Source organism: Neovison vison, chromosome 7 (assembly GCF_020171115.1).
Source record: "Neovison vison isolate M4711 chromosome 7, ASM_NN_V1, whole genome shotgun sequence".
Classification (NCBI taxonomy): Eukaryota; Metazoa; Chordata; class Mammalia; order Carnivora; family Mustelidae; genus Neogale; species Neogale vison.
This window is the reverse complement of record NC_058097.1, coordinates 162,788,029-162,801,162: the sequence shown is the minus strand read 5'-3', so window position 1 is coordinate 162,801,162 and position 13,134 is coordinate 162,788,029. Positions and strand designations below refer to the sequence as shown.

At 48.0% G+C, this 13,134-nt stretch overlaps 1 protein-coding gene across 2 annotated transcripts; it reads right to left on the bottom strand.

Moving 5' to 3' along the window:
• Window positions 1-379: 379 nt before the first annotated feature.
• LOC122914274 (calcitonin gene-related peptide 1) lies at window positions 380-3,164 on the bottom strand. 2 transcript variants are annotated; one of them, XM_044260905.1, is made up of 3 exons: window positions 3,079-3,164; window positions 2,685-2,831; window positions 380-539 (listed from the first exon to the last, which is right to left on the bottom strand). In XM_044260905.1, the coding sequence occupies exons 1-3, from the start codon at window positions 3,162-3,164 to the stop codon at window positions 380-382; spliced, it is 393 nt and encodes a 130-aa protein (XP_044116840.1). The 2 variants fall into 2 exon arrangements, with proteins under 2 accessions (XP_044116840.1, XP_044116839.1); XM_044260904.1 differs by lacking the exon at window positions 380-539 and adding an exon at window positions 1,615-1,780.
• Between the last annotated feature and the right edge of the window lie 9,970 nt (window positions 3,165-13,134).

Sequence of the window (13,134 nt, the reverse complement as noted above, 5' to 3'; positions counted from 1 at the left end):
ATTCACAATTATTACTAAAAAGAAAACAAATTTACGGGAGTGCTTCTTTAAATAGCATTTACAAAGTATGGGTCTGAGGTATCAATAGGCTTTTAGCAAAAATTTAAAAAGCAACTATTAATCAGCAAGCTTTTTTTTTTTCATATCTCCTCTTAGAAAGATGACACTGCGTGTCTACAGCCTATCCCAGTGCTCTGATTTCAGGCTGAGGTACAAAAGAAACTCACTATTCAGAAGGAAGAATGTTATTGGAAGGAAGGGATCTGAACACCCTACCAGGTCCAGTGGGTTCAAAACGTGGATCATAACCTCCAAATTCCTTCCCCTCCCATTCAACAATACAAGGGTGGTCACCTTCTTCCTGGAGTCCAGTAGCTGCTCAGGCATGAAGGTCCCTGCGGCGACGGCCAAAGGCTTCAGAGCCCACATCAGTGGGCACAAAGTTGTTCTTGACCACAGCTCCAGATCTGCTCAGCAAGCCTGCCAGCCGATGGGTCACGCAGGTGGCAGTGTTGCAGGATCGCTTCTGGGCAGTGATGCTGATTTGCAGGATGGAGAAAGAAGACAAGTCCTGTCAGTGAGAGGCAAGAGGCAGGGGCTTGCCCCATGGGGCCTTCATAAAGAGAATTGCAGCTCTTTGACATACCACTTAAGAATAATGGTTTCTCCTAAATGCAATTATCAAAGCTGTTAGGAGAAATGGCCTGGCAGCTTTGGCTAGGAGCCCTGCCCAAAGACCTTCATGAAAAACACCCCATGCCAATGGTACGGAAGTGTGCAATCATTATAGGGTATGCAGGAAGCTGATGTTACACTGCACGTTAACTAACTGGAACTTAAATAAAAACTTAAAGAAAAAGAAAAAGAAAAAACCCAGTGCTGAGCTAGACTCCAGGACACAAGTACTAAAACCTACAGTTATTGGCACTTACATAGGGTTCTTTTAGAACCAGGAGGAAGGGATCACCAAAGGCCCAGCCCTACCCCCAAGACATGCAAGGAGCGACCAGCAGCCAGACGGCAGCCACAGACACCAACAAAACCACTTTCCGTGGGAAAATAAAAATCCCCTGAAGTCTTACCTGGAAGGGGCTCAGAGAGCACGGATCTGCATCCTCCCCCAGAAGTGTTTACCTGCTCCTCAGCACACCTGTTCTTGACAGTGGAGCTGGTTCATAGGGACCACTCACCAAGGCCTGTATCCGGCTACCTTGAGGCTAAAGCTACTTTTGAACATAGGCTCTGGTCACTCTCAAGCCTCCGACAGGGACCAGAGTAATGACCACCACAGTGCAAATTCTTGTAGAAAATAGGTTTATTCATCAATGGGGAAGCATGAGGGATGAAGCAGAAATGGGAGGGCTCTGCTTTGAAATCCTCTGGGATCTCACAAAGCTTCCCTTGCTCTTACCTCTAACCTGGTCTAGGAGTCCTGCCCTCTTCCCTTCCACCCTGAGATCCCCAGCATTCTCTGGCATAAGCAAAGCTGCCAATACCAGCTTAAAGAGCTACCGAAGTGAAATCTGCATGCGCTAAGTTCATCAATGGGAGCAGGAAGGAAAATCAGGAAGGAGTGGGAGTTCAGTTGGCATCCTGGGGCGCCCCAAAGTGGGGTTAACTGCCCCTCTCCAAGCTGCTGGCTATGTCCCTTCTCTTCCCAGGTGTTTCAGCCCCGAAGCCGATGCCAGAGAATGTATGAAAGTTGTTGAGGTCCTTCGAGTATGTGCCCAGCACACAGGTACTCAGATTACTGCACCGCTTAGCTCGGAAGCTGTCCAGGCTGCAGGGAAAAGACATGCCAGACAATACCATGCCCAGGGTCTGCCCCAGAGGGCAGTCATGCAGAAGGCTGGGCCAGGGAGGGGGCAGTTGGAGCAGAGGCAGGAGGGGCAGGCAGCACGCAGCTCTCAATCCACCAGTAGGAGAACCTAGAGGTTTCCTGAGCCAGGGCAGGGTGGGGAAGGACTGTGGTGGGGAAGGGGTAGCCTTCTCTAGCATTCCTCATGCTGCAAAACGTCAGTTGTCATGCTCTGCACTGAGATTTGCAGGGAGCTGCTTGTACATCTCATGCCTCTGAGCCAGCAGGGCCACGGCCAGCTCAGGGCTGGTGTGTGCTCCAAGCTCAGGAGACGCAGGATGGGGAGGCAGGGGCAGGGCGTGTGGCCCCCCGACAACGTGCGCATCTTTGCACAGCCTACACATCTAAAGACCCCAGACCTACCTCAGACAGTGCCCTACCCAACCCTACCCTCCGCAAAGGCCTTTGGTTTCACCTTGCCAACCTGCAATAAAGGCTCCTTGTCAGTGTGAAAGAACACACTGGTTCAATTTCTGAAACATCCTGAGATATACCAAGTCCATCCCCTGGCTTCACACTTACCAGTCCCAAGTCAACCGATGCTGGAATTTCTCCTCAGTAGGGCAAGACCAATGCCCCATGTAAGGGGTTCTACAATTCCCCATTCTATCTCCTAACAGCTTTCAGGAATGGGCCTTTTTAATGTGTCTAACCACAGTCTCTTCGGCTCCACCTGGACCGGTCCTCCACGAGCCTGAGGACGGCAGCGCTGCATGGCCTGGCGAACAACCACAGGCTGCTGGACTCCTGCTGGCCAGAGGCTGCTCTTCCTACCTCTCTGGGATATGTCTTTCCGGATGTGCCAAGGCGGAGTGGGGAGGCTTACCTGGAGCCCTCCATCTCCTCCTGCTCCTGCTCCTGCTCCAGCTCATTTGCCTTCCTCTGCACGTAGGCCTTCACCAGGGCAGCCAGCAGGAGGCGGCCTTCTTTCTCACTGAGTGCAGTGGGGTCTGGGAGGCTCTCCAAAGCAGACCTGGGGGAGGGGAAGCAAACCCAACAGAGGCTCTGAGCCCCTGCCTGCCTCCTCCCTAGGATAAGCAGCAAGGCTTCCTGGTCTCTGTGACTTTCCTGAGGACATGCCTTCTACTCCCCACCGCCTCTGCAGGGCTGAATTCAATGTCCACCAAGCGTCTTAACTGTGAGGGTGACTTCAGAAGCAAGGACTGCCTGATCCCAGGGGCAGTAGAAGGGGAAGGTTCTATGGCTTCAGGCTGCCTCACCTGAATGGTGCCGCCTGGAGGCTGCCTGCCTGGCACAGGACCAAGATGCTGAAAGCCAAGAAGGGGGAGGACTTCCAGAAGCCCATGATGCCTCTCTGTAAGGAGAGAAAGACATTATACGCTGCGCCAAGACCCAGCAAGGCCTGGAGCCCACAGACCTGGGTTCCTGTGCTGCCTCAGTCACAACTGCCTTGTGGCTTCAGTCAAGTTGCCCCAGCTCCCCCAGCTTCCCTGCACTTGCCAGAAGGGCTGTTGGGAATTTCAAAAGATACCAGCAATGAAGGGGGTTGTAGAGCAGAAACAGGTGTCCTGGGGCTGGTGGAGTTCTGTGGAAAATCAGGGAGAAACCACACACCAGTGCCTGCAAATACATGCACACCCTTCGGCCTTCTGCAGTGACCAAGCAGGGCCCACCCTAACACACAATTCTTCTCCCACTGTGCCACTCTTCTCAGGGACTGAGAAATCCACGACCACCTTCCCCTCCCCGCTAATGCGTGGGAGAGGGAAGTGGAAAGGGGACCTTGGAAAGGAGCACTGACCTCTCAGTGAGTTTGGACTCGGGGAAATTTTTAACCTGCCAGTTACTGGTGCCTTTGGGCTCTGGCACCCCAGCCCCCTGTGCTGGAGTGCAGTTTAGCTGTTGCTGCTGGTCGCCAGCCTCCGGAGGTGAGCCCCTGCCCTGTTCGGCTGACTGCACAGCCCAGGTCCCCGCCAGCGTCTCAGGACGCTCGTGGGTTGGCGGCCCTCATAGGAAGTCTCAAGGATCCGCCCTCCTGAGAATCAAACTTGATTCCTCAGGGCACAGATCGCGCTGAGTACTCCCAGACCAAACTTAGGCTGGATCCTGCACGCCAAGGTGCACAAACGCAGGGGCCGCAGACCCGCCTACGTGGGCTGGCGGAGCTTCCAGCGCCCAGGCGACGCCCAGGGAATGCTTGGAGTTCCACCTGCGCTAATTAGAAAACAACGCTCTAACAGCCGCCCTCCTTCCCCTGAGCCGGACAGAGAACTAGGAGCACCTGCCTGCAGGTGGGCCTCAACGGCCTTGAGAGGCAAAAGGCAGATAGATGGAGCAAACCAGATGAACTAATCCAGAGGCAAGTTACTAGAGTTAGCGGAGTGAGAAGTTCCTCACCTGGATACTGGAGTTTCTGGAGAGCTCTAGCGGCCGGTCCGCCCCGATGGACACAACGCCTGCTGCGGGCGTCTTCCCCGCGGAGCTCTGGGCTCTTATTCCAGCGATAGTGGGAGGGGGGTCCCCACGAGTCCGCGTGGCCAATCCAAAGTGGCCAGGACCTACCCAGCTCCAATTGCGTCATTGCTCGCCCTCCCTGCACTGGTTCTCTAGGGAGGGGAACCATCCGCTCTGGCTGTCTTTTGCAATGAGGTCATTGCTTGGAGAGCGGGAGGGCGTGGAGGGGTGGAGCGCTTTCGACGTCCAGAAAGTGGGGGCCCAGCGGGGAGTTTGGTGTTACCTACGGTGAGGTGCCAGAGCTTCTATCACTTTCTTGGTGCCTGAACTCCGATCTCGAAACCCCTCCTACTATACCAGTATGGGACCCTCCTCCCCCACCATCCGGACTGGCCGCCTAGACCCCCAGGAAATTAAACAGCAGGCTGGGGTTCTATAAAGAAATCTCAGCTGAAATAGTCCCCTGTGAAGAAGTTGGTGGGGGCAGGGGGGGAGGAACTTGGAAGACTGATCTCCTTGGACCACCTTGGGTACTCCTGAGATATCCTCTGCTCTCCCTCAACCCCCACACCACCTGCGCCACGCAAAGTTGTTCTGCTTCTAGTCTGGCGAGCAAAGCCACCTTAGCTTCACTCCTCTGGGACGGGTGGGAGTGGGAGGGAGGACAGGGGAAGGGGCTAAGCTGGCATTTCCCTCCCACTCCCGAGACCTGGACTGCCGGCTCAGCATCTTCCACTCTAACCCAGGACCCTCCACTGCATCGCTGGGCTGGTTTACACAGCTGTCCTGTGCTTCAAGATTCTGTTTGCCAAGCTGCTGCGCTGGGACAGACTGTGTCCGGGTTTCTACCTGCGTCGCACCACACCCCGACCCCACTTCTCTGAAGCTCTTGATTGCGGAGCGGGCGGGGCTCCTGCGCGGTCCCACAAAGGACAGCCGGTGCCGCAAGCCCAAAGGGCAGCCTTCGGACTTTCACACTCGTGCTTCTTTCAGCTGCAGGCGGGCTGGTGAGTGCACTCACGCTGCGCGCGGGGCGCACGTCCGGCACTGACACACCTGGACCCCAGCCACCGCTCGGCTTTTCGCATTCACACGCGGACACTCGGGTAGAGCCGGTACTTGGCTGCAACTTAACGCGCCTCCACCCGCTGTTAGCAAATGAGCGCGCGCCCAATAAGCTAAACCAACGTCTCCCAAACCCAAAGGCGACCCTGCCAGTTTCTGCTTTGGGTAACAAACACGTTTTACACACACAGGGGTACACATTGTTCCCTAAGCACGCGCGCACGCACCCAGTCTCAGCTTTATCTCTTAAGGAGAGCCGGATTCTTGGAGCCCTCGCTGCGGGCTCTCGCCCCACCTGGACGCGGAGAGATCCCCACCTCTTGGCGAAGGGCCATAGAGTGGGCTGGCGGATAGAAGCAGTAGGAAGAAGTGAAGATTACCCCCCACACAGACACCTCGGGGCCTCAGGCTGGTCCTTTTAAGGGGTGAGGGCTGTGCCCCCAAATGCGCCCTATGGCCCATCCTGAGCGCAGAAGCCTCTCGAATAGCCTCGGCCGGTGGTGAAGGGCAGAGGGTGAAGCCAGAGGCTCATGGGATCCCACCTGCTGGTGCTTACTGCTTCTGCAGATCAGAAGGGCGCTCAGGGGCTGCCTGTCTGGGCCCTCTGGGTCTTATTTGCCATGCACCTGGGCAACTAAACTCCAGGTAACAACCCCAAAGAATCCTGATCCTGGAATCCGGTGGCTCTTGCCGGGCCTGCTTGCTACCCCAACAAGCAGAGTGCACAGTGGCTGCATGACCCAGGTTGCCCGTAGCCCTGGTACGCTGCGCCTAGAGTAGCTCAGAGCAGTAGAGGATGGCTAGGAGAAGCCGGCCCCTTTCTCCCAAAGCCCTGCAGAAACAGGAGACTTCTGTGTCCCTCTCTCCCTGATTCTGGCAGCAATGGAAAGGCACAGCTGAGAGGCACCACCTGACTAACGTCTCTGTCCTCTACACCGCCTGTTCCCGGATCGCTGCTACGGTCTCTGAAGTCTGGCAGAGCCTGTAACCGGCTCCAGGAGCTCAGGGTTGCACCTATCTCCCCTGAGCTCTGGGGAACTTGCGGAAATAGCTGGGCCGACTTAGGGGACGAGGGGGAGGGGGAAAGAGTAGGAAAGCAGTTCCAGAAGACCTCAGACCCTAAAGCCCCAAGCTGCCTAGCCAGACGAAGCTAGTGGCGCCCCGAGCCTGGGAAGCAGATGGGGCGCGTGGGTGGATTCAGGTTGGGGCCTCCCAGGAGGCCCACAAATAAGAATTTGGGGAAAAATTTTCCAAGTTTCCTTGGAATTGAGGACTGGAGAGAGCTAGGGCTTTCCTGAAGTGTTGGGACAAGCTGCGCCGCCACCAAGAGGAGTCCCCAGCGGTGCCCTCTGCCCCCACGGTGCGAGCTGGGTTGCCCACAGTCCAGCAAACAGCTGCTACCTCGGAAAAGTCTGCGGATGTTTCTTTAAAGGCCTCTGACAAGTAAGGTGTGCACACCACCCGCAGGCAAACAACACCAAAATACCTGGGTCCGCGCTTTGAATATCTTCTTGCGCACTGCAAAGGGACCGGCTATTTCACGTGTAAGCATCCAGAATTCTTTGACATGGTCTTCTTTCTCCTGTCTTTGCACAGTGTCTGTCGCACAGTAGGTGTACAGCCAATGTTCGGTGAAGGGGGAGTCAGCAGGAGGATGAAAGAGTGTAGAGTTCCATGGGTTCATAACAGAGGCAGCAGTAAATCCGCAGCCAAGTAGGACTAAATAGACCCAATTTAGATCCATTAGATGGCAAAACAGATCCTTGATCCAAAGACGCACCTCTTTGCCGAACAGAAGGAATCGGTGTCCTGGTGAAAACTTTCTGGAATCTAATGTGAGAGGAAGTACTAAGGACTTCTCTTCCGAAGTACACCAGCTCAAAAGCAGTTTTCCTCACCGCATCCTTGTATTATATTAGTGAGTGGATGGAAGGAAAAGTCAATACAATAACTTGCGTTCTAAATTGAGAAAATTAAATTTTGATTTCTCTGGAACTGTTTGGAGCCCCAAGGCATCCCCAATCAAACCAGCTAGCATGAAGATTTACAAAGGATAGTTTCTCAGGAATGCCTTGTGCTTTTAAATCATCTCAAGTATTTTGATGCTCTGCTTAACTATCTTATGTAATTACTTTTAAATTTTGAAACTGCTAGTCTTTTTTTGCTAGTCTTTTTAAAAAGAATTATTTTTCAGTGTTCCAAGATTCATTGTTTATGCATCACACCCAGTGCTCCAGGCAATATGTGACCTCCACAATACCCACCAGCAGGCTCTCCCAACCCCCACCTCCCTCTCCTCCAAAACTCTCAGTTTGTTTCTCAGAGCCCACAGTCTCTCATGGTTCATTGCCCCCTCCAATTTCCCCCAACTCACTATTCCTTTCCTTCTCCTAATGTCCTCCATGTTATTCCTTATGCTCCACAAATAAGTGAAACTATATGATAATTGACTCTCTCTCTCTGCTTCGCTTACTTTATTCAGCATAATCTCCTCCAGTCCCATCCATGTTGATACAAAAGTTGGGTATTCATCCTTTCCAATGGAGGCATAATACTACATTGTATATAGGACCATATCTTCTTTATCCATTCGTCTGTTGAAGGGCAACTTGGCTCTTTACACAGTTTGGCGATTGTGACCATTGCTGCTATGGATATTGGGGTATAGACGATCCTTCTTTTCACTACATCTGTATCTTTGGGGTAAATACCCTGTTGAAACTGCTTGTCTTAACCAATTTTAGAGAGAAAGAGATTCTATATACTAAACTTTTTAAAGTTTATTTTTACTTACTCTCTGTTTTCTTTACAAATTTCCTAGGAGAAATATTCCTTAGGAGTAAGTTTCATACATGCAACAAATATTTATTTGAGGACCTACTATGTGCCAGACATCATTCTAGGCACTAGCAATTCATGATGAACAAAAACCCTGCCCTCTTGATGCTTGTATTAAAATGATGTATTCTTGGGTGGCTCAGTTGGTTAAGCGACTGCCTTCTGCCCAGGTCATGATCCTGGAGTCCCGGACTCTGCTTCTCCCTCTGCCCCTTCCCCTCTCATGCTCTCTCTAACGTGCGCTCTCTCTCACTCTCTCTCTTTCAAATAAATAAAGTTTAAAATGATGTATTCAACAGAAATCTTTGTATATTACCCTCTACCCAAATAAAATACATCCCTACCCTACTCACATCCCTTCAGTGTGGTAATGTCATATATTTATTTGTCAGAAGGATATTAGGTGTTTACATAATTAAACAATGTAAATATTACTTATTCTCAGCTGATCAACATAGTATACTTTGATTACAATTCCTTGTTTATTTGTTTTACTTCTAGTAATTCCCTCACTTTTCATTTGTCCAATTTTCTTTCTGCTCATCCCTGTTTATTCCTTTTCCTTGATCTTATTTGTTCCTCATTCTAGGTTTCCTCTCAGTTTTGTGGATCACATTCACCATTACTTGATGGATAGATTTTCTGGAAATGGAATTCTAGGCTGGAAATTACTTTCACTCAGATTTTGAAAATATTCTCCACTGTTTTCTATTTCCTCTGTGGAAACCAACCTTCCTTCCTTCCTTCCTTTCCTCGTCCTCCCCCTCCTCCTCCTCCTCCCCCTCATCCTCCTCCTCCTCCTCCTCCTCCTCCTCCTCCTCCTCCTTCTTCTTCTTCTTCTTCTTCTTCTTCTTCTTCTTCTAATCTCTCTCTCTCAGAGTCTTCTCACTAGTGTTCTAAAATACCATTATGACATACTTCGGCATAGGCTATTTTTATTTATTGTTATTAGTACTACGAGAACACTTGTAATCTGAAAATTCATGCCCTTCACTTCAGGAAAATTTTCTTGCTTTATTTCTTTGATAATTTCCTCCCTCCCTTACCACCTTGGGTTCAACATTCTGAGTTTGGGGGTTCTTTTCAAATTTACCTTGTTTTTAAGTTCTCTTGATTGTATATTTAATTTCCAGGAGGCTTTTTGTTTTTATTTTGTGAGTGTTACTTTTTACATACTCCTGTTTTTATTTAATGAATACAACTTTGTCTCTAGTTTGCTGAAGCTGCTATATATGGGTTTTGTTTTTCCCTAGGGGAAATACCCCTAAGGAATATTTCTCCTAGGAAATTTGCAAACAAAACAGAGTAAGTTAAAATTCGTTTTGTTCTTCTCCCATTAGAGGCTATTCTCACACCTCTATTTCTCCTTGACTGCTCATTTATATTTAAGAGAAAGGTAATAAACTGCTAATCAGAATAAGGGACTTGTCAGAGTTGTCCATCAGTAGGCCTGAATATAATGATTAGATGGGAAGCAACCTCTCCATTCTACTGGAGGGGATCCTAAACTATGAGTAGGTATAAGAATTTTTCCTTGTCTTTTCATTCACCCTAAGAGTCCTCCAAACTCCTGCATGAGTCAGTGGGATGGGGTATGAGGTAGAGTATAATCCAATGAGTAGGGAAAGAGGCTAACAGTTTGCCATTCATTATAGTAATCCTCCAGGCTTTTCTAGGACCCAGGAGGGATAAACATCTAACTGCATGGGATGTAGAAAGAAATCTTGTGTCTATGTATTCCTCTTAAAGTCTTGCAATTTTTTCACTTTTCAGTCCATCCTGTATCTCCAACAACAGAGGCAACCAACTGCTCAAAGCCCCGAGTTTGTCCTGGGTCCTTGCTTCATTCTTTCATTCTTTTTTTTTTTTTAAATTTCATTTTTTCAGTGTTCCAAGATTCATTGTTTATGTACCACACCCAGTGCTCCATGCAATATGTGCCCTCCTTAATACCCACCAGCAGGCTTTCCCAACTCCCCACTCTCCTCCCCTCCCAAACCCTCGGTTTGTTTCTCAGAGTCCACACACAGTCTCTCATGGTTCTTCTCCCACTCCTATTTCCCCCAGCTTACTTCTCTCCTTCAACCAGTGTCCTCCATGTTATTCCTTATGCTCCACAAGTAAGTGAAACTATATGATAACTGACTCTCTCTGCTTGACTTATTTCACTCAGCATAATCTCCTCCAGTCCCATCCATGTTGAAACAAAAGTTGGGTATTCTTGCTTTCTGATGGACATAATACTCCATATTTCTGATAGCATAATACTCCATTGTATATATGAACCATATCTTCTTTATCCATTTGTCTGTTGAAGGGCAACTTGGCTCTTTCCACAGTTTGGCAATTGTGGCCATTGCTGCTATGAACATTGGGGTACAGACGGCCCTTCTTTTCACTACATCTGTATCTTTGGGGGTAAATACCCAGTAGTACAATTTCAGGGTTATAGGGTAGCTCTATTTTTAATTTCTTAAGGAGTCTCCACACTGTTTTCCAAAGTGGCTGCACCAACTTGCAGTCCTACCACCAGTGTAAGAGGGTTCCCCTTTCTCCACATCCTCTCCAACACATGTTGTTAACTGTCTTATTAATTTTGGCCATTCTAACTGGTGTAAGGTGGTATCTCAATGTGGTTTTGATTTGAATCTCCATGATGGCTAATGATGATGAATATTTTTTTCATGTGTCTCTTAGCCATTTGTATGTCTTCTTTGGAGAGATGTCTGTTCATGTATTCTGCCCATTTTCTGTTTTCTGAGTGTTGAGTTTGAGGAGATCTTTATAGCTCTTGGATATAAGCCCTTTGTCTGTAGTGTCATTTGCGAATATCTTCTCCCATTCCGTGGGTTGCCTCTTTGTTTTGTTGACTGTTTCCTTCACTGTGCAGAAGCTTTTGATCCTGATGAAGCCCCAAAAGTTCATTTTCACCTTTGTTTCCTTTGCCTTTGGAGACATGTCTTGAAAGAAGTTGTTGTGGCCGGAGTTGAAGAGATTACTGCCTATGTTCTCCTCTAGGATTTTGATAGATTCCTGCCTCACATTGAGGTATTTTATCCATTTCGAGTTTATCTTTGTGTGTGGTGTAAGAGAATGGTCAATTTTCATTCTCCTATACATAGCTGTCCAATTTTCCCAGCACCATTTATTGAAAAGACAGGCTTTTTTCTGCTGTATATTTTCTCCTTCTTTGTCAAAGATTATTTGACCATGGAGTTGCAGGTCCATATCTGGGCTCTCTACTCTGTTCCACTGGTCTCTGTGTCTGTTCTTGTGCCAGTACCATGCTGTCCTGGTGATCACAGTTTTGTAGTCAAGCTTGAAATCTGGCAATGTGATGCCCCCTGTTTTGTTTTTCTTTTTCAACATTTCCTTAGCAATTTCTGGTCCCTTCTGGTTCCATACACATTTTAGGATTGTTTGTTCCAGCTCTTTGAAAAATGCCAGGACTTTTGATCAGAATGGCATTGAAAGTATAGATTGCTCTAGGCAGTATAGACATTTTAACAATGTTTAAAATTAAAATGTTTAATTTTAAATGTTTAACAGTATAAACATTTTAACTATGTTTATTCTTCCGATCCATGAGCATGGAATCCTTTTCCATCTTTTTGTATCATCTTCAATTTCTTTCCTGAGTGTTCTGTAGTTCTTTGAATATAGATCCTTTACCTCTTTGGTTAGGTTTATTCCCAGGTATCTTATTTAAAAAAAAAAAAAGATTTTATTTACCCATTTAACAGAAGAGATCACAAGTAGGCAGAGAAGCTGAGAGGGAGTGGGGGAAGCAGGCTCCCCGCTGAGCAGAGAGCCGGATGTGGGGGCTCAATCACAGGACCCTGAGATCATGACTTGAGCCGAAGGTAGAGGCTTAACCCACTGAGCCACTGGGGCACCCTTATCTTATGGTTCTTGGTGCTGTAGTTAATGGAATCAATTCTCTAATTTCCCTTTCTATATTTTCATTGTTAGTGTATAAAATAGCAACTTATTTCTGTACATTGACTTTGTATCCTGCCACATTACTGAATTGCTGTAAGAGTTCTAGTAGTTTGGGGGTGGAGTCTTTTGGGTTTTCCATATAAAGTATCATGTCATCTGCGTCTTGTTGGATTTCCCTTCCCTACCAGAGTTTATACTAGAAATTTATGTCTTTGCAATGCTTTCTCTTCTACTCAACCAGTTAAGAACACTGGCTAAAAGAGGGAGTTATAGACAGTCTTTGCAGAGCTCTCAAATTAGACCCAGTTCACTAGGCACTTGACCTCAGCTGATTCCCACTCCCCATCACAGGCCACCTGCCTGGAGACTTTTTTCCAAATCCAAGAGAAATAGAGATGCCAATATTTAACCCAAAGAAGTCCCTTCTAGAGAATATTTTTAGAATTGCCTCTCCTTGCCAGAGAATGAGCAAAGCATGATGGCCCGGACCCAAGCTGGTCACTGTTAGAGATGGACAGACTCAGTGAATGACGTCAAGGAATTACTCAGGTTGGGTTCCTCTGAGATGATTAAAATTCTCTCTTGGCTCAGACCCACAGGACCAAAATTGACTCTCCCTTTGCTGTCTGAGAGCATTGCCCCACACTACAAAGGAAGTAGAAATACAGTCCTTAAAACTTTCTTGTAAAGCTAATTAGAGCAAAATCTCCTGATTTCAAAAAAAAATGTCAGAAAAAAAGGGAGTTTCGGTAAATTTCCAGGTAACTGAAACATACTTTATATGGAAAAGTGTACCTTTTTAAAAGCTGTTTTGGATGGAAACCATTTTTAATGCATACATTCTCCTCTTAACCTTCTCTGGATGACTCACAATTATCATCAGTCACAATGCTATATCCTCAGTAAGGGCCTGAGTTAACTGGGATGTTTACGCCCAGGATTGTAGTCCTCAAATGCTGTGATTTTCAACTCTTGGCCAATCATTTTTAGTCATCTTATATTCATCTTAGTATAGT

Coding starts and splice junctions, on each gene's coding strand:
- LOC122914274 (XM_044260904.1), bottom strand. CDS start 3,164: ATGGGCTTCTGGAAGTCCTCCCCCTTCTTGGCTTTCAGCATCTTGGTC. Junction 2,832..3,078: donor CTCCAGGCGGCACCATTCAG/GTGAGGCAGCCT, acceptor CCCCTCCCCCAG/GTCTGCTTTGGAGAGCCTCC. Junction 1,781..2,684: donor GAGGAGATGGAGGGCTCCAG/GTAAGCCTCCCC, acceptor TTTTCCCTGCAG/CCTGGACAGCTTCCGAGCTA.